Source organism: Copadichromis virginalis, linkage group LG23 (genome assembly GCF_057382275.1).
Source record: "Copadichromis virginalis isolate Kocher_CV1m ecotype Utaka linkage group LG23, C_Virginalis_male_GT1.1, whole genome shotgun sequence".
Lineage (NCBI taxonomy): Eukaryota > Metazoa > Chordata > Actinopteri > Cichliformes > Cichlidae > Copadichromis > Copadichromis virginalis.
This window is the reverse complement of record NC_140639.1, coordinates 12110285-12131614: the sequence shown is the minus strand read 5'-3', so window position 1 is coordinate 12131614 and position 21330 is coordinate 12110285. Positions and strand designations below refer to the sequence as shown.

At 41.1% G+C, this 21330-nt stretch overlaps 1 protein-coding gene across 2 annotated transcripts in view; it reads right to left on the bottom strand.

Moving 5' to 3' along the window:
- Window positions 1-487: 487 nt before the first annotated feature.
- Window positions 488-21330, bottom strand: part of lingo3a (leucine rich repeat and Ig domain containing 3a) — a 34698-nt gene continuing 13855 nt past the window's right edge. The window contains exons 1-2 of one of the 2 annotated variants that reach the window (XM_085448544.1): window positions 12250-12302; window positions 488-8403 (exon numbers count right to left, since the gene is read on the bottom strand). In XM_085448544.1, coding sequence (XP_085304670.1) covers window positions 6510-8348 — 1839 coding nt within the window. In that variant the 5' untranslated portion in view covers window positions 8349-8403; window positions 12250-12302 and the 3' untranslated portion in view covers window positions 488-6509. Of the gene's footprint in view, window positions 8404-12249; window positions 12303-21330 lie in introns of those variants that run through there. The other variant, XM_085448543.1, reaches the window with a different exon arrangement.

Genomic DNA, 21330 nt, shown 5'->3' with positions numbered 1-21330 from the left:
ATTGCTGAACTCATGCCCACACAGTGTTTTTGCAGCACGGGGAAATCCTTTTAGTTCTCAGAAACTCCATCCCTCTGACACTGACAGTTAACTTCAGTTAGTAGTGAGATATTCCAGAGGATGTTTTTTGAAGTATTACACAACTTTCCCTCCCTTTTGGCGTCACAGTTCTAAATTTCTGGAAATGAACACATATTTTTCAAAACACATTGGAAATGTTTCAGCTGTGTTGTTTTTGTAGTATGACTACAATATGAATGATATGCATCTAAGTGTGTTCTTTTATTTGCATCTCAGTGTGTATTTTTCCACGTTGCCTTTATTGATTTATTTCTGTATTATTCATATTAGAACCACAGTTTTTGACATGCAGCCATCGGTGGTTGCTGGTAATTCTTTGTGCGACCTGCTGGCATGAAAGAGCGTGCTAATCTACAACTACTTTAACCACTTTATGTTGTGATATAACTGAAAACAATTTGAACTGTTTGAACTTGATCGTAGACTTTTTATTCCAGTCACAGTAGCAAACTAAATCATAACACTGACAAACACAGGTATCAATAAATGTCATCTCACTACTAGTTAAAATCTAAACCAGTACAAAAATGACAATTCCCAAGACAAATCACCACTCTGAGATGACACATTGCAAACACTAACTAGTACTGATTTGCACACTTTTCTTGTTCAACTCTCAGTCATATGCTAGCTCAGTAATCAACAGTAATCTATTAAACTTTTGAGAAACTCTTTATCAGAACATGTGGGAAGGTTTGGGGATTTTGAAGCAAGAAACTAGGCTCAGTTTAGCTGCCCTGCATTTGTTCTCTACTTAAACTAGAACCTGCGCTTGCAAATTGTTACTTTCCTCTTTTTCACCCTCACCCTCACCAACGAGCAGCTGTGGCAGGAGACACTGTACATCAGCAGTCTTTGTTCAAACTAATGATTCAGATGTAAGATCTTGCCTTAAACTTGTGTGAAATGCAACCTTTGAAACCTTTTGTGGGGCACAGGATTTGGATAATGAATGCAAATACATATTTATTACGCACAAATTTACAGGTGCATAGTGCAGGTGTGCTTTTTGAAAAGCTTATCAGAAGCGCTGCAAGCAAATGAAAAGCGGCGCACATGTTGCAGCAGGTGAATTGTTTTTTTTAACAACTGCTAACCACTGCATTCCCATTTAGACCACCACACCTCAACAACATGGTAGCAAAAAAACGTGTGATTACGAACCCCCCACACACACACACACACACACATGCACACACCCACTGTGTTACATCATTTCAGCCACTTTATGCTTGTTCCCATGGTACGGATGGAAATAACCTTGCTGAAGCAGAAGCTGGGTATCTCTGTGTTAAAGTGCATTCTGACATCATTTCCTCTGGCAGCCAAATGAAGAAGGTAGTTCAGGGCAGGGTTTTAACACGCTCTGTATTTTGCCACTTTTGTCTACTCCAAATAAATTAATAAATGGTATAAATGCAAGGCAGACCCAACTGAGTAATGATGTCATTTCACACTAATTCTGGCATCTAAAGCAGGTGATGACACATCTGACATGTTCGTTATGTCTCTTCAGAGACCGCCGAAATCTGCATAGGTAGCCACAGTCAGTGCTCAGCAAAGGCGGAAGGAGTTTCAGGTATATTACTTTGAAGTTACAAATGAAAAAAAACTGTCATAATAATTTGTTTTCAAAGAAAATGTAAAAATTTAAAATTCAATTTCAACAAGGTTTTGTTAAAATCCTATCTTGACTGTAAATAGCAGAATAATATTTAACACGGAAGCCTGTTTTTATCTATTCGCATAAACGCTATTGATTCGATTGCAGCAGGGGTCTTAAAAAGCTAATTATCAATAAGTCCTTTCTCTTTTACATACAGTACCTACATAATCAGCTACTCGATATCTAAAAAAAGAAAAACAAATGTTATTAAATACCAAAATTCTTGTTCATGGTCACTTTTTTCAGATATCTTCCCCTGCGTCAGGCTAAGAGGTGTATATAGGTGAGACATCACTAGAAAGACCTGAGAGAAAGAGGGGACAGTCATAACAAATGCACAGGCTTCCACACGTGTGACACAGATGAGCGGTAAAGGTATTCTCATTCCTAGTATAAAAACGGATGAGATGTGATGATCAAAATTTAACAAGAACGTAACGATCAGAGGTGACTCATTGTAGAGTCATTGTAGGTGCAAAAACCATTCACTTTCACATGTGCCTTCAGAGGTATGAAAAAAAAAACCTTATAAGGCGAGATGAGTCACTCTAGTCTGTATTCTTGATGAGTAGCCAAGTGTTAGACTGGTAAACACAGAAAAATTCTTAAAGTGTGAATGACACCCCCTCCCCCCCTCCAGGGGATGGATATGTCTGATATGCATTGGGGGTAAATTGCTTATACGTCTAGTTCTGAGGAACGCTTCTCTTCTCTGCACGTTTTCAAACATTTTGTGGTGGTTTGAGTGGTTTCAACAGTTGGGGGCACAAACATGGTGCGATTATGATAAATACCTGTGGGTGATTTTGGACTCACGTTTATGGGAAAAGCTTTTGAAAGATAATGCTCACCTTGATGTCATCTGGGCTAAGGGGCAGTAAACGTGTGGCGTGTTTTTGTCAACACATTTGCAAATGTGGGATCTTATGACCTGTTTGCTCACCTTTATACAAAATAAAATCTACAGTTTTGTTGTTGTTGTTGTTTTGCAGATGAACTCCAGATATATTTTGAGACCCTATTTTTTTTAAAAAGGAGGAAAATTTGATAGAAAATAATACAGGCCTATGAGTAAAAGCAAAATGCGTCTTACATCACTGAAAGTTTCAGTATATGTGTACTGCAGGCTTCAGCTTTCCACGTGACATCAGTGTAATTTAAATACTGAAACCCTCATGGCTTCCAGACTAGCAATGATACCACAGATCTTGAACATAAACGTGTTAAAATCAAATTTATAAATATACTTGTTGTTCCTACAGTATTTAAAAGTAGAACGGGAGGCAGAGCCTTCAGTTTTCAGGCCCCTCTTCTGTGGAACCAGCTTCCAGTATGGATTCAGGAGACAGACACTATCTCTACTTTCAAGATTAGGCTTAAAATTTTCCTTTTGCTAAAGCATATAGTTAGGGCTGGATCAGGTGACCCTTAGTTATGCTGCAGTAGGTCTAAGTTGCCGGGGAATTCCCATGATGCACTGAGTGTTTCTTTTTCACTCACCATGTGTTTATACACCTCTCTGCATTTATTCTTTATTTAATATTAATCTCTGGCTCCCCTATCTTCCTCCCTTCCCTCCCAACTGGTCTCAGCAGATGGCCTCCCCTCCCTGAGCCTGGTTATGCCCAGAGTTTTTTCCTGTTAAAAAGTGCTTCTATATATAGGGGTTTGTCTGTTTGCTGGGGCTTTCTCTGTCTTACTGTAGGGTCTTCGCCTTACAATATAAAGCAACTTGAGACAGCTGTTCTTCTGATTTGGTACTATAGAAATAAATAAAGTAACATTGAAATTTAATGTTAAAATATTCCTGGATGAGGAAGCAATTTAACTAAATAACTCAAACAAACTTTTAATGCACGGGGATTTTAATGGGGCAGTGGTTCACACTGTTGCCTCACACGGTCCTGTGTGGAGTTTCAGTGTTCTCACCCGTGCCTACGTGGGTACTCTCCAAACATTGCGGCTTCCTCCCACAGTCCAAAAACATGCACAGGCTAGGCTAACCTGCGATTCTAAATTGGCTGCAGATGTGAATATGAGACTGTCTCTTTCTCAACCCTCCAACAGATTAGCTTTCTATTCAGGGTGTACCATGCCTCTCAGCCCCTGATCCCTCCACTCCATGACCCTGAACTGGATAAGGAGAAGAAAATGGATGGGACTCTTAATGTGAAGCTGTATACTGACTGTTAAAATGCTGAGAACTTTAAGTGTCATTTATATGACCAGTTATCAGTCAGATAACTGGTCATATCAGTACAAAATGAATTCATTTACCCAGTGAACACTAACAGGGCTTGATTTTGTTTTATATTAAACTCACTGCCATGGATTAAGTCATCATACCCACACGATTAAGGAGTAACAATCTTGAAAGCCCACAACAGACACATCTGAAAGTGTGAATGCAGAGTTGACTTTATCTGCTCACAAAAATGAATTTATTTTTTGTAACTTTTGACGAATGCATAGAAAATGAACAGTAATAACCCTCCCCAGACACTATATCATGCTTACTCATTCATCAAGTCCGGACAAGGATGCTCTCTGCTGAGCTCTATATCTTTACTTGTGGTGCTGATAGCACATCAATCCTTCTGATGCAACTTTCTTTTGAAATTAAAATATGAGCACTTCCTAGGGAAAGAGGAGCAAATAAAAGCACAAAATCTTCTAAACAAAATTTCCATGGGGGTTTGGGTCACAGGTCTATCGATACACTCCTGAGACCACCACCATACAGACTGATTCGCTGGCCAGCTGCTATTAAAATGGAACAGGGGACAAGACATGATTGTAGCAGATAATATCACATGCTTTATAAACAGTGGACTTCATTATTTATAAAACAGTAAAGTACAAAACAGTATAGCACAATTTCCATACACAGTGGTTTCCATATTTACAGGAGGGATCGGGGGGAGGAAAAGAAAATTAAAACTGAAACCAAAGTGTTTACATATTGAAAAATACAAACAGGAAGGCTAACTGATTTGAGATCGGTCCACGGATGTATTCAAAGTTCAGTATTAATAACTGAAAAATTAGTTGTGCGGTGTCTATGTTGTTGAAACACGGGACTCAGTTTTGTGTGTTTGAAGAGGCAGGGTATACTGTTGAGCAACAATAAATTCATTTTTAATTCCAGCGCTGATTTAGGTCGACCATTGCTGAATTCCACATTTGCCTTTTGAGAAATTTAAAAAAAATGACTTAATATTAAGTAAAACCCTGCTTGCACTATAGAAATAGTGAAAAGTACAATACTCGTCTTAGTCAACAGAGGGCAGCAGAACAACACTGTTAGAAATCAGCAGTCAAAGCCAAACAGAAATAAATGGTTTGTGATAATGACATTGGGTCCCAGCCCTAAACCCACAGATCATGAGATAGAGCTTGAGGGCAGAACGGCATGCGGGTGACCTCTGTTATCAGCATCTAGGCATCAATGTTAGTCACAGTTATCATGCAGCTTTTTGTTGTTGATTGTATCATTAAGCTTTCCTCAAATGACTTTGGCTGGTGTCATTTAGAGTTTTGCAAAGATTGTTTTTAAAAAACATTCACACTGAATGCCTCAAACGCAATTAGAGTTTCTTCAGCCACAGGTCAGACAAGCCTTCGTGTTATTTGTACAGCTACAAATAGGTAAACGAAGTGAAACTTGATGCAAATGCCCTTCATGATTTGCTGAGTCAGTGAGCTCAGGGAGTGGGTTGTGTTTCAGTCGAAACGAAATAAAAATAAAAACGCTTCTAACTGAACTGTTATGAGTCATTCCAAATAGGACTTTAACACTTTAATAACAGCATAACATTAAAACCTTATTAATCACTCAACAGTACTATAAACGACCACAAGAACTTCAAGGTCAGTAATTACAAAATATATAATACATCTTATGCACCCCTATGAGTGTTTCCTTTACAAATAATACAAGTTATTCAAAGTAAGAAGCCAACTCTGTACATGCATTTCATTTTATACACATGTTTGCAGATTAGGAGGAAGCTGTAGTTCTTTACTGAACAACAATGGGAAATCTGACTAGCAAACGTGTATTGGCATGTGCTGATTTGTCACCACATTACTGTGCACCAGGTCCCACTGTAGCTAAAAATCTGTAGAATGTTATTTTAAACAACTTCCAGCCGTAACTATTGATGTGAAACTTCTTTTTGCCGTCCCTTTGGACTGACAGTGATATTACTTGGTGCTTTCCGGTCGAATTGGCAGTGTTGCAGAGTGTATTCTAAGTGTAATATATTCTGTACGAACCCACCATCAGCAAAATGTCTTCAAGCAGAGCGAATATATTGTTGCGCTCAACTTATGACTGTGAATAAGTCTAAATATGCAGTATATAGCTGGAACTACTAAAATACATATTGGCATGTCCTTGGCATTTATTGAGCACCACCCTAATATTATGTATTCACCGGTTTGTAGACAGAGCAGACGGAGGAGAAGGGTGTATTCTTTTTGAGATAAACGGGGGAGAATTCCTCGAACTGAGCTGGTCGGAGCATGAAGATAGTGTAGATGGGACTTTGCCGATTGGTCTTTTAACAGTCTGTTCAAGAGTTTAAAACATATTCGATGATAATATAGCTTTTCTCTGCACAATAATGTGAATACACAAGAAAGAGCTATAGAAATATATCAAGGTCTCGCAAAGATTTGACGTTGATGCTCTTCAAGCACAGCAGTCCACTTTGATGTGTGCTTATAATCAGCACTGAGGAGAGAACACTAAAACATATCAAATCATTTTCATGTTGAACTTCCGTGCTCCACCTTGTCCTCCACTGGCTGCAGGCCCGTCCACTTTTCTAAAAGAATATTCTACAGAGAAGTTGTTTTTGTGCTGCCCTCGCCCTCGACTCCACACAAACAGCAGAATGAAACAGAAAAGGACTACCCCCAGAAACATGATACAGCCCATGGCTGTAGATATGAGGATCGTCTTGAGGTCCAGAGTAAACTTCAAGAAGACTCTGGTATCATTCAGATTTGTGTCATTAAGATCCCCAGCATAGTAGGTGCGGTTGGCCATGAGGGCTGCATCCAGCGGCAGCCCACTCACTGTAAGTGTGGCAAAATATGTGTCATTTCCACCGGCATTGCTGGCTATGCAAATGTACGTCCCACTATCTGTGACCTGGGCATAGCGGATTTCTAGCGTGCCTTCTGGTAACACGGTAAGGCGGCCGCTGCTCTTTGTGGTGATGCGGCGGCGCTGAGGAGAAATCCAGAATATCACCGGTGTGGGTTCACCTTCTGCTCTGCAAATAAATGACACTACCTGTCCCTCGCGGGCAGATATCTGCTGCAGTTTCCGGTTGCGGATTTTGGGCTTTTGACAAGTAAAGTGGTCAAAGAGAGCTGAATCAGAGAAAGCATTGAGAGCACGTCCTTGCACTTCAACAGGTGTCATACACACCGGGGAGGCACCATCAAAGTTCAGGGTCTTCCTGCGCTGAAGGATCCAAAGCAAGCGGCAGTCGCAGGCCAGAGGGTTTCCATCCAAACGCAGCGTCTCCAGAGTGTTGACAGACTGAAAGGCTCCCTCCTCCAGGGTCACCAGGCTGTTAGAGGAAAGGTTAAGAAGGCGGATTTGCCTTAGACCACCGAGCGCATAGGGCTGCACTACTGCCAGGTTGGTTTTGACTAGATGCAGCTCCTTCAGCCTTACGAGATCCCGCAATGCCCAGGACTCCAACACAGTGATGGGGTTGTAAGATAGGTTGAGGCTGGTGAGGTGAGCCAAACTACGCAGGGCAGAGGTGGGCACAGAGGTGATGTTGGTGTGTGTGATAGACAGCCAGGACAAGTTGAGACCCTGCAGGCTGTGAGGAGAGATGTACTCCAAAAAGGGCCAGTGATCGATCTCCAGGCCCCTCAGGTTTCCCAGCTTCCGGAAGTTTTGGTCCTCTAAGGCAGAGATACTGAGGTAGCGGAGCCGCAGAGTCACCAAGTTATGCAGGTAAGACAAAGACTGACTGGACACCGAAGTCAGGTTACACCTCTCAATTGTCAGCTCCTTCAGTCCCACCAAACCCAGAAAGGCCTTGTTAGAGATATAAACTAAATCATTGTCGCCGACCTCCAAGTTCTTTAAACTTCTCAAGTCTTGGAAAGTGAAGTCCAAAAGAATTACAATCTTATTCCCACTAAGGTCCAATGAAGTTAGGTTGGAGAGACGTGAGAAAGCTCCCATAGGGACCAGCTTCAGTTGGTTACCTCTCAGTGAAAGCGACTTAAGGTTCTGAAGGCTAGAAAAAGCATTTGGTTCCAGGACACTGATCATGTTCTCACTCAGGTCTAGCTTTTCGAGACGTGAATATGGAAGCAGGTCTCCGTGTTCTACCCAACGCAGTTTATTCCCACTCAAGTCCAGGATCTTGGTGTCCAGTGGGATTCCATCGGGCAGTGCAGACAAGCGTTTACCATAACAAGACACAGTCTTGAGCTTAGCAATGCACTCACAGCGCTGGGGACATCCTTGGCTTTGGGCAGGTGACACTGTGATCATTAGTAACAAGAAAAGGAAAGGCACCAGCCAGCCTACATCCTGACCCAGGCTCGCCCTCGTGGCCATCCTTTCTTCCTCTTCCTTTGTTTCCTGTCTGGGGTCGAATCACTGGGCCAGACACCTGCAAAACGAGAAGAAGGGATAGAAAGAGTTAGACAGAAAAAAAAACAGTAAGGCAAGAACAGAAAGAGAGGGGAGACAAAAAGACAGATAGTGAGAGAAATTCATTAGCGTCAGCTCTCTTTAAACAGCAGCAATCAAACACTCTAAATGAGCGGAATTACAATTACAAACTCTAATTGACCCGACACAGCAGTGAAATTAAAGCCAGGATGCCAAGATAATCCTCAAAGGACTGATTCGGCATTGAGTTGAAACAGTTTGGCTTACAATGGCCGACTGTGCATTGTAAGCTTACTGGTTTTATAATCACTTGCCGTGGCACAAAACCTCTAATAGCCATGACTCAATTTGATATATGATGGTTAGGGTATATTGCTCCCCAGCCTGTCTGTATGAAACTCATGCATTGTAAATGAAAACGGGGAAATGGAGAACCTATTGTATTAAAAGCACCCCATGTGAGAAATCTTAAAATGCATGCAAGCTAAAGTGATTGTGGGCTCTCAAAAGTCTTTAACAGCAAATACCTGAAATGGTGCACATAAAGCGTATGTTGTGAAACAGAACACTAACAGCTATACTTAACACTTTGTAGAAGAAAACACAAGCAAGTGAACAGAGTGACTAAAACATCAAAGCGACACTGAATAATCAATAGACATAAAGCACAGTACATCCACCCCAGAGTCTTTGAGTACAAGCCCGACACTGTCTCGCACTGCAGAAGGAGGCCACGACTGGGTGCTTCAGTATAACTCCCATCACATCATCTGCACGAGTCTCTGAGGCATGAGGCTTATCATGAGAGGAGCTTGTCTAGGCTGATCTGCTAGTGTTTTCATATGACACACACACATGCACGTGCACAATCCCTCTCTCCCACCTAACGTCTTTATCTGCTGATGCTTTGACAGCAGATTGGCAATCCTTTTTAAACCCATTGTGAAAGACTAACAAGTAGGATGGAAAGTAACTCCATATTTCACCTTGTTTTAGTACCTGATTATGACGCTAACTGTGTGTTAAGAGACGATCAAAAGCCACCGTTAGTTTGCCACGCTATCAATTGCATATTTAAACAATACCTATTATTTATACCTATTTCCTCTTGGAAAATTTACAATGCGTCTTAGCTGACAGATGATTATTCCCAATACCCCACCTGCCACTAAATACAGTTACACACCTGAAAATGTGTATAGAAAGCTCTGATAAGAGACGGGGCTAAATGAGCACATTGTTTTTAAAATTGACTTAATGACACTGATTTTTCGAGAGCCACCATCAAAGACGCTGTGACAGAAAGCGATATACCAAACATCCCACACACTCTCACCCACACGCAACAGCCTGACACATAGCCTTTTGCAGTCGACCCAGAAATTTTGTGTTATTCACTGCGATCTAACGAGGCTCAGTAGACACTGGAGCAAGAACTCGCGCTGCACCCATGGGTAGTGTTTAGATTGTGGCTCAGACTTTGTGCATGGAAAACAAATCGCAGCAGATGGTTTGGTAGCAAGAAAATGGCAAAGAATTAAGAGATTTAATCGCCTGGCAAAGCAGATGTTCCCAAGGCACAGACATAAACAATGCCGTTTTAAAATAGAGCACCGCTAACGTAATGCAAATCATCTTACTTCATTTGATGGTCCAACATTCGACTCTGATCTTTACAAAACTTAAGAGAATATGAGGTTTTAAGTTGGAAAGCACTCACTGAAGGATGCTTCTATTTCCTATTTCATTCTTTCCATTGCTGATGAGAAGGGGACTGGTTTTTTGGGGAAAAAATATACATCATATAGACCTCTAAATTGAATTGCTGAACTTGTCTGCATGATTTCAAGGACTTTATGTCATGCCAAGCATGTCTTTAGTTGGTCTGACATGTTTTGACTGTGTGACCCAGGGTCATGCTGGTAAAATAGTAAAAACTCACCTCGTCTGCACAAGTAAAAATATTTCTTTCAGTATTCACCACCAGAGTATTAGCCACAAACTTCCTCCCTAGAGTCCTACTGTCCTCAGTCCTCTGCTTTTAAAATGTCTCCAGTTTCTCTGTCAGTCACATAGCCATGCTTTACGAACCCATATCTGGTAGCAGACATTCACTAATAAGCCCAGAGGCCCCTGGCCAGAGAATGCACCATAAGTCAACAGCAGGTGGATAGAGAAGTGTGCACTCTACTGTGTGTGTGTGTGTGTATGTATGTATATATATATATGTGTGTGTGTGTGTATGTATATATATATGTGTGTGTATGTATGTATATATATATGTGTGTGTATGTATATATATATGTGTGTGTATGTATATATATATATATATATATATATATATATATATATATATATATATATACATATACATATACATATATAAAGTAAAAAAGTATCGGTATTGATATTTGCAATAATGGCTCTGTATTTACTTTCAATATCAAAATTTGCAGTATTGCACAGCACTAGTACCCAGACCTATAGGAGTGCCAGTCAGACCAGCTAGCTTAGGGGCAGAGAGCATGGCCTTTACACTGTGGCTGTATTAGCATGGTTTTCTGCTGGGTGATAATATATGCCTGTCAGCTGCTAAGGAGCTCTGCTTTCTATTTTTAAAAACCTTCCGTATAATGAGGATGGTGCAATGGTTAGCTTTGTGGCTAAAGTGAAATTTTGTCATGGTTGTTCAGTGGTGGAGATCATTATTAACCAATGAGGTAAAGCTACTACACTCACATGTAAATGAACAGCAGGAAACACACAAGTGTTTGCTTTTATTAGCACAAACTTACTCTCACAGGCTATTTTTTTCTATAGGTAATATTATAATTTAAAATATTCTATTTTAATAGCAGTAATTGTGTAATGCCACGAGTTTTAAATATAAAGTCACCGAGCACAGTCAGTGTCACATCTCTCTGATTATGCACTATTATGTTTGCCGCTGACCTTCGGCTATTTCAATGAGCTACAGTGAAGCTGCTGCTCAGGCTAAAGAGTGGCTTCTCTTGACAAAGCTGTGACTGACAGCAACTCTTCCTCGTTACTCATAACTCACTTCACCCTGAATTTTTAAAAAGAGTAACATTTTGTGGTTTCTCACCAGCCAAGTTGTAAAACTGATCACTATTGTACTGGCGTGAGTCATTAATAGCGACACTAGTGAAACAGAAACTTTAAAGAGGACGGAGGACTTCCAAAAGCGGACGCCAAAGGAAGAGAAAAAAAAAACTTGTGAACAGCGGTGCTAACGTGATCGTGTCCCAGTTTTAACTATTTTAGAGTCAGTAAAGTAACTGAAGGGTTTAAAATACCCGGTCCATGGGATACAGGGGCTGTCAGTGAGCTGCTCAGTAAAGTTCAGTTATGTAAACACTCATCTGTGAAGTCAGAGGATGTTCAACAAGCTGAGATACATCAGCTACGCCTCGCAGACAGAATCAATATGCAGCTCTGATATGAACCGCAAAGCTTCCAAAGGACAATACTGTAGGTGTTTAATGTTGCCATGGCAACGGCTGCACCATCTCCCCCCACCCATCCTTGAAACGCTGTCCTTCCCAGTCTCCTGTTTTTCATATCAAGCTCAAATGCACCTGTCCACCAGATAGCTTCAGTAAGTTTCCCGCCCCTAGCGGCTGTTCCTGTTTACAGAGACACTGCTCATTAGCTCTTTGATAAATGTTGCTAATTATTAACAAGTATTTTAAGCTCAATTATACTGTGCTGTTGCTGATGTGTAGGACATCCTTTCTGCTTCATACCTGTAGAATTTTCTGCCCCCCCCCCTCCCTTTCCTGCTTGGTGTAGGTGCATTTAGGTCCCATTTCCTGTTACTTACCACCATCACAGCTGCCTGTCATTTCACACATTGCTTGTGTAATATGTGCACACATTCATAGCACTGACAAGTGGTCAGTTGTCTTTTGTTTTACTATTTTTGTTGCCAGGCAACATTTAGCACATGCTGTTAGAAAAAAAGCTTCACTGCCTGAAGTCATTTTCTACTCCAGAGTTGACTCAGTGTTTAAATGCATGGGGGATGGACTCATTTTATTTTATTTTTTTCCTGAGAACGCTGCACTGTTAGCTGCAGCAGCTTTATATTTCTGGACATCTAAGCTTACAAAAGCGTGCAATTTGTATTAGAATTTGCACATGATGGCTAAATCTTTTGTATTCATGCATGTCTTTTCTACTGTGATACGTCAAACTATGGATAATTCAAGAGGCAAACACAGAGTGTTCCTCGACCTGGATCTGAATTTAACTAATACTTGAATATTTTTAAAGGAATGTGGGAAACTGTAGGAATGATCTGTTAATTGTGACTAAAAATTACCTGAAAAATACCAGCAGTTTGCTTATGCAAGATCAACACACGTGTCAGTGTCCCTGTGGAGATGAAAAGCATGAGTACACAGTCAAACTGCTGCCATGAAAGCGGAATATACACAAGGCAAGCAAAAATCAGACGATGGCTTAATCCTGTGCTGCTCTGCACTGTGTTGTTCAACTTAATTTAGCCCGTACTATCGAAATAACGAGGGGCTCCAAGCTCTGAATAAAAAATAGTTCTAGAAACTAGCTATAATTTCTGATGTTTAAGAGCACCAAAGGTACATGTAATATTAAACTTTCTGGGGGAACTCAGGGCACCCTAATGCACACATGAATTAACCACAGCCTCGTAAGAGCCACGTTACAATATTCAGGACATGTCTGTCTAATGGGATGGAATCAGCTTTAAGCAGACTTTAGTCAGGAGCTGTCAAAAATGAATGTGGTGTTATTAAAATTTCATTTCTACCTTCCTAAGACCCCTAAGTTCTCAGGGTGAATCATTCCCACACTTAATTAATTTTTATACTGAACTCAAATTTAATTAGTATTAAACTAATTAAACGTTTCAAATTTGACTGTGCGGTATCCAGCTGTCTGACATCCTGATGGTGTATGTCATCTTTTCGGGTGCATGTTTTACAACATTTTGAACAAATATTAATGATTTAAAACTTATTAACACATCACCACAGGATGGAGTTTAAGAACTTTTTGATTTTGATCCAGATATGTGGATCACAGGATGTGACCCTCAGCAGGCTCACTTCTAGTATGTGTTTAGTGCAAATTACCAAATATCAGGATGATAATAAGCGTGTTGTTTGCACTGAAAACACTGTTTTAGTCTATGTCCAGGAATCCATTAGCTCTTATTAATCATGCCTGTTTTGCTTTTGTTGATAGATTTTGTTGTTTTCTTCTAGTACGCGTAGCTGTGGTAAATAACCCCTGAGCTCTGAGTCTCTAAAGTGCAGATGACGGAGCAGGTGACCTGGAATTCATGTGCTCTTTGACTCCGGCCCAGTTACCATCTGAGACATCGCACATACCCAGAGAGCGGGGGTGTAGCAGGAGATGTGTGGCTTTTAGCTCGAAAAAAACCAAATGCAGGTTAGCTAGCAACAGCGCCATAATTAGACACTAGAGTGGGCAGAGGCCACAGCAGCGGGGAGGCTCGCTGAGATGTTCTGCCACTTCTCAACCCCACCACCACCTCTTCTTGCAGAAACCACTACATGATTTATTTCACTTACTATCTTTACTGCCAACTCATCTCCTCCCTGGTCTCTCTTTACACAAAAGCAATCAGAGCTTGAAAACTAGCAACTTAAGCTGATTGGCATTATGTAAACACTGTCATTCTTGCTGCAGCAGAAGAAGAGTCTGTGTGTGTTTGTGTTGCCTACAGCAAGGCCCTGAATCAGAACCAGCTAAAGCAGAGCAGAGGATGAGACTGGCAGACTTATCTGCAGGTGTAGGACACAGCTGACAAATGAGCAGGAAGCGTGTTGGAGTGTGTAGGTGTAAGCAGGCACCCTCCAGAAAGACACACAGGCCGAGGCATAACATCCACAAAAGCTCCTCAAATGGCTGCGCTCGCTGATTTTCACCGTGCCCACTCAATACGGTTTATATAAGCGGATCTCTCTCTCTCTCTCTCTCTCTCTCTCTCTCTCTCTCTCTCTCTCTCTCTCTGTGTGTGGTATGTGCTGAAAGTGTCCTCCAGAGAAAACACATTAGTCATTTACACTGAGGGAAGCCTTCGTCAGTGTCCATCAGTCTGTGCAGGGAAACCCTGAAGACCATGGCAGTGCAAGTTCCAAGGAACACACAAATAAACACACACTAGTAAGCAAGAACAAGCTCAGGGATAAATGTGACTGACTTGTTTGTTCCCTCTAATGTTCCTGTAACTTCCACCTTGCAGTACAGTGATGGATCATTGTTACCGGGAGGGTCGCGCTACCCGACACAGCCAAGGACGAAGAAGAAAAGCTGGAGTGGAGAATTTGTGGCATTCATATAAAAGCAGTTCCAAATTTAGGAAGAAGAATTGCTGTTTATTTACGCAAGTAAACGCCTCTTCGTGTTCGAGCACACGGCCTTTCTGTGGACACTGAGGCTAAAAGAGGAATGGATGAGAGAAATGGTACACAAACAGCTATTTAAAGCGATTTCATCCCCGGGCACTGCATTACAAACTGATCGGTTATGTCGAATATTTCCATTGCACCTCAGCATCTGATGCAGATTGATATGAAACGCTTGTCTAAAGATGCCAAATAAGACTCTCATTATTATAATGGGTTCCAGGGAGATTCTTAAATTTCATTTCTGTTCGATGCAAGGCATGAACGTTGAAACCGAAGGACACAGAGGGGTGATTAAGAATGTGTGCCATGAATCTTTAATAAGAGAGACCTGTTTCAGGGCTTATGGACGTAAAGGCTTCTACAACCAGGAGCTAAATAATTGATGACGTTATGCTGCGTGGTCATGACCCACTGACATGGAAATTTTGACCTTACCTGGAGCTAAAATAGCTACATAACCAAAGACATAGAGAAACAAAAATATTATTATTGGTCAGTTACTGGTTTTATACTTCAGCTGATATAAAAATAGTTAAACTTTAATGATACATCTTAGCTTCAAAGAAATACCTTATAGCAACCTGCCTCTCGGTCCATATTTCCTTTGTCTTCTGACGCATAATAATAAAGTTTTGGTCGTTTATTTACATAACAAAGGACAAAGTATAGCATAGAAGAAAATGGACTTGCATCTTTTTCTAATTTTATTATACCTCAAACTGCACTGAAGGAGATTTCATTCTGTGATGTTTTTCAGTTTAGATGAGAGAACAGGTGGGGGCCACGATGCCTTACAAACACACTATCGTGACAGGCTCTGACCCGGTTTTCTATCTTATCAGTTTGTACTGAGGCATGTTCACAGCTGAAGGTTAAAACAAATATTGGGGTCCCTACACAAACACTCCCACACAATCTGAGCCCTCCGAGCGCAGTCACTTTGATTTAACACAAAGGGATCTGTGGCTCCAAAGAACATTAAATTCGATGCCAAGCTCAGAGAGGCCACAGGCCATCACTGTAATGCAGAGGGACATGCTTTGCTACGGTCAAATACACACACTGTATGAAGCTGGCTGAGGTTTATTGAACAATCAACATTGTTATAGCAACAAAACACTGAATACCTTCAAAAAGTGTACAATTACTCAATTACTGTACAAATTCTGAAAAATGTGCTCCTCATTATTAATAAAAACTAAAACTAATACTGAAAACTGGAAACAAAAATAATAATCATTTGAAATATAAATAAAACTCTGCTTAGTAACTCAAATTTACTTAAATTCAGGCTTAGCTTAACTTGAGACATGATATCAGTCTACTTAAAAATCTACAAATGAACCTCCCATTGTCTGAATCTTCTTCTAACCGTGATTGTGTTATTAATCAACAAAGGTGATTATGAACACAACTGAAAAAAATGATGGAGACATCTGGAACCCCTCTGGCTCTGCTGTTCTCCAGCAACAGACATGGGTTTCACAGTGGAGCGACACTAGTCGGTCACCCGTCTGTCTTTTCGGCCCACTTTCCGCATAGGCAGGCTGCCACTGGCAGCTAGCCTATTAAATGGCCAACCTCTCTTTAAGCCCTCGTGATCAGACTGTGTCAGTCAACCAGCAGTACCCCTCCTGGAGCAGCCTCTCGGGCTAGTTACACGACTTCAGCAGGGATGAGAAGTGACAGACCACCAGGAAAGAGAAGACATAATTGGGAGGACTAACAGTTTGTGCTCAGCGAGGAGAACAAAAATGTTAATTTGTCCTTGTCCAGATCTTTCACGACTGTTTTTACATTTTAAAAAAATGCATGAGTAGAATTTGGTCAGCACCCTGATTGTGTCTGGCAATTTCTAGTAAGTTGATACAATAAGACGTCACGGGCCATTTAACTATGAGATTCATGTCCTTGAAAGCACCCTGATCAAATGCTAAACGTAATGACTTGGAAACATCCACTGTCTCTCTGTAGCTTCAGAGTAAATAGCTGGTTGTCATTTGCTCCAGTTTGACTGTTTAGTATGCATGACACATGCAACCCATTACTGTATAGCGCTCTCTTGTTTCCATTATGAAATAGAGAACCTGGGCCAATATAACGCCGAGCATTACTGCTGGGGTTTTTTCCCCTCTTTACCAATTAAATCACATAAAGCAGATTCCGCCTGTAAACTTGTACAAACAGTGACAATTCATCACTTGGTCTCCATTCTCACAGCGAAATAAACAAATCCTGGGTAATTTCAGGACCGTCATCCCATAAATAAAAGTAAGTAAGCAGTAATAAATCATGATGCAGACTCCAGTCCCTCAGGAAAGAGGGTTTTTTTTCCTTCTGTGCATGAATAAAACTTGAGGTCAAAGGTTAATAAGAGTAATATTCACAAGCTCAAATTATTACTAGCTACTCTGTTGGCAGCAGACTTTAACTGTGACCCTTAATTTGAGGTCATTTCTCCCATAAATGCAAAACTAAAGCTGTATAATCTATATTGCCTGTTTTTGGGTTTGTTGTTTTTTTACAGAGGACAAAGAGACAAGAGCCAGAAGTTCTTAGAAGGTGGAGGTGAGTGTGATCTGTGTCTCTGTTGGCATCCATTTTCTGACTGGCTGGCCTGTCTGCAGTGTCACCAGCCATCACTTCAATCCAGGCTCTTTCCATGCCAGTTGGCTCGGCTCTCGGTCGCTCTCACACTGCCTGCCACATTCAGAGACGAGAGGCAACGATGGGGCATTTTAGGCTGGCATCACACATCACACGCTTGCAGTTCTTTGCACTTCGCATACACACACGCAGAGATTTGCGTGTTCCAATTTACGCACGAAAATGGTCGAATGCACAGAGATACGAAAACAGACATGCATGCATATTCACTCACGCTCCCACTGTCCTCGATCTGCAGGGGAGTGTGTGTGAGTTGTATCTTAAAAGGCTAGTGTGTAAGGGATGCTGACCTTTATAACAACCCTGTTTACAACATAAACGCTGAATAGAAAGCAGCTAAAAATCAAGTTGTGGCAAACGTGGGGTGTCTATAAAAGATGTAAATCGTACATACTTCAACGCTTTTCTTTTTCCCCTTTGGTTTGAGAGACTCATGGAAGCATCATAAGGGAAAAAATTGCTGGCGCCTGCTTTAATCCTTCTTGAAGCCTGCAGGCTCTCCATGTCCTTCTCATTGGATTCATTAAAAGGATTCCTGTCCTCTCAACTTCCCTTTCACTGCCTGCCGCCTGCTCATCAAGTGGGCCAATTACAAGCACGATCAGGAGTCAAGAACTATCTGAAAGGGGTCACATACGCACTGCAGCTCCCTCTTACTTCCAGACGGAAAGGCTGAAATGATGTCGTGTAAGCAGTGATGCCACTTGTGTAGAAAATAAGGAGCATATTGTGTAACTATATCCAGCATACACAGAACACGTGCACGGCTAGTCGCTAACTGTCTAAACAGTAATGTCCTTTGTTGGCAGCCTAATGTTCATATTTTATAAATGTAGATGCTAAGCAGACAGCTGCTACTAGCCCGGGCTGCAGGACTGGTGAAGAGAGTCTGAGTTAGGAAATGAAAAATCTGTGAACTGTGTCAGTTGAAACTGGCTTGTAACGACGTGCCTGGAGCAAGATATTAACTGCTGAGTAGCACACCTGGACTATGAGAAGCATCAAGTGCCGCACACTTAGACACAGATCAATGTTGTGTTTTCTTACTTTTCACCCACTAGTGAATTAGTTTCATCTGTAATGGAGATTAATTTCTTAAAGTTTTTATGTGATTGGGTTAGAGTTTCAGATGGCCATCTAATACTCTGGAGGTCCCTTGAAAACGAAGTCTGACTACCAGTGCGAGGCGGCGAGGGGGGCGGTGTGCAAATTGAAAGTAATCCTCAGACCTGGGCAGCAGTGCAGCTGGATTCACGTCTATTCATAATTCATCACTCAACAGCAGTGGGGTGAAGATTGTTCTATATGTGTAATAAAGCAAGAAGAGACGTCTCTGAAAGGCACTGACAGAATCACATAGATCAGCCATTGTGTTGCTGAACGTCCCAGGTGAGGGACGCGCTTGTTATAAGCAGAGAGGCAGACGGAGACGATAGCTGCAAGTCACACCGCGTTAGCTCCTACAGCCATCCATCCGCAACTTTCAAGAAGAGAGCAGCTGACTGAGCCTCTGCCAGTCTAATATGAACTGTCAAAAGCCTAATTAGACAGCACCCAAGCATCACTCACAAAAGGCACCAGTTTCCCTCCAGTTGGAGCGTTCAAGTTTTTCCTGACCAGAAAGGAGTCAAACTGCTACACTAAACCCCGAGGGCGAGAGAAAGGAATAATTGGTAGCACATTTTCAGAACAAGCTTAAACATTTTAAGCAGACACTTGTGGTTGGTAAGTTCAATATTCACTTTTCTCTGACTCTTTAAGTTTCCTCCAACATTCATGAAAATATCTAAAAACCTTTGCTGTAAAATCATTTAGATAAATAATGTTTAATCACAAGTTTTTCCCGGGTTCCAGGTTTAATGCAGTCATCCAAAACATACGATGAGGATACTTCGGACTCAGAGGAACTGCCAAATCACACTGTAATTCTCTGCGGGTTTGTCTTTTCTGATAAAAAAAAAGAAAAAGATGATTTAATCCCTTGTTATTGTAAAAACATAAGTCACAGCTGCTTCATCACTTTTATCCTTGTAAACTCGGCAGGGTAAAATGAGTTTATTTCAATGATATAAAAAAGTCACTTTTCCCTGGGCTGTTTCTGTGATAAACTCTTTGAAATAAATTGAATCATTCATCACTTTTCAAATTAGGTATCTAACGCATGAGCATAACTGCAGCTGAGGATTTAATTCACTCGTGGGACAGATGCATAAATCCTTATAGCAGCTTGATGCTGACATTTTTTGGAAGACAGCAACAGCAAGTCAGCATGATTGATGATGATGACAGACATATGACAGACACTCAGACAGCTTGTGGACCCTAGACACTCAGCACTGCTTTACCTAAAAGAGATTAGGAAAAGTTGAAACAAATTCACATGCCGAAACCCTGAAAACAGCTGCACTCAGAGGGTGTTGAGGCTTCACCTTGAATACAGAAGTTCAGTGACATGTCCTCATCTTCAAAGATGCGCAGTTTGCATAGTGACAACACTGAGCCTACTGCACACTGTGGAGGTGACTTTGGCTGTCAGAGATGTTGGCTGCCCCCCTAAAGTTCTGACATCACACGGTCCTGATGCTGAGGACACGGTGGAAGTGAGAAAAAGAAGGAAGGACTTTTAAAAGATGCGATGTGGTGAACTACTAGATGGCATATAGTGCCTGTGTCGTGATAATACTCTCATAAAGTTTTGTGTGCTAAAAAAGTGTTGTATTGGAATGTTATTGTGCTTAGGTTCCATAGTGCACGCAACAGCAAAACAAGCCTGGACATGTCTGAGAGCGAGAGCAGTGTCAGCATCCCAGGACTATTTCAACAACCTCTAATCAATAAAGTACAATGCAAAATATGTTTTAAAAAAGTATACAAACAAAAAGTATGTTTGTAGAGGTGCAAACAACAAAAACACACTGTGGAGTACAACAAGGCCACGAAGGGAGGCCAGCTGGTGATGTGCAACCCAAAACTAAACTAATGACTCAGTCAAGCACTGCTTGAGCGCTCAATGGTTGCACTCCATATGACAGGAAGAGCAAACGGTAGATGCAAATTACAGATGCAGTAACATGGTAGTAAAAGTAAATGTTAAGACAGTAATGTGCAGGCCCCAAAGAGTAACAAGGTGGTTAATTTAGTTATTGCTACAGTAAAAATGCAAGCACCAAGGATACTTTTACATTTGACTTATGTTGTAATAATAATAATAGTAGTAATGTATACCATGGGAAAATTACTCTGCATTTAACCCATTCACTCAGTGAAGCAGTGGGCAGCCACCAATCCCGCGACCGGGGAGCAGTGTTCAGGGGTACCTCAGGGTAGCCATTCAGTGGATTCAAACCTCCGACCTTCCGATCATGGGGGCAACCACTCTACTCCACTCTCTACTGAGCTGGCACCAAATTCACACTTCAAATTAGGTAGTGTGTCATCAGTGACAATAACATCTTAAGTGTCACGATTGCAAATTTCCTATAAAATGTAAATATATTTAAATAAATATAAATAATAATGATAAATAATTTTATGGCTATACGGTTTCTCATGTTTGTGCTGAGTCAGGCTAACAGACTGCTGCCATTACTGTTTTATTTAGCATATAGACATGAGAGTGGCATTGAGCTTGCTTCCTATGATGTTATTTTATTATATATTTACATTTTATTTGGGACTACCGAAGCAGGAGTGGAACAAGATGTTGGAAAACGCAAAAACAGACCCAGAGTAAATCTAACTTAAAGATGTGATATATTAGGTTACCTCCAGAGTAAAGCTCACTACACCATGTGCTTTGTCAGCTCTTTGTAGATATC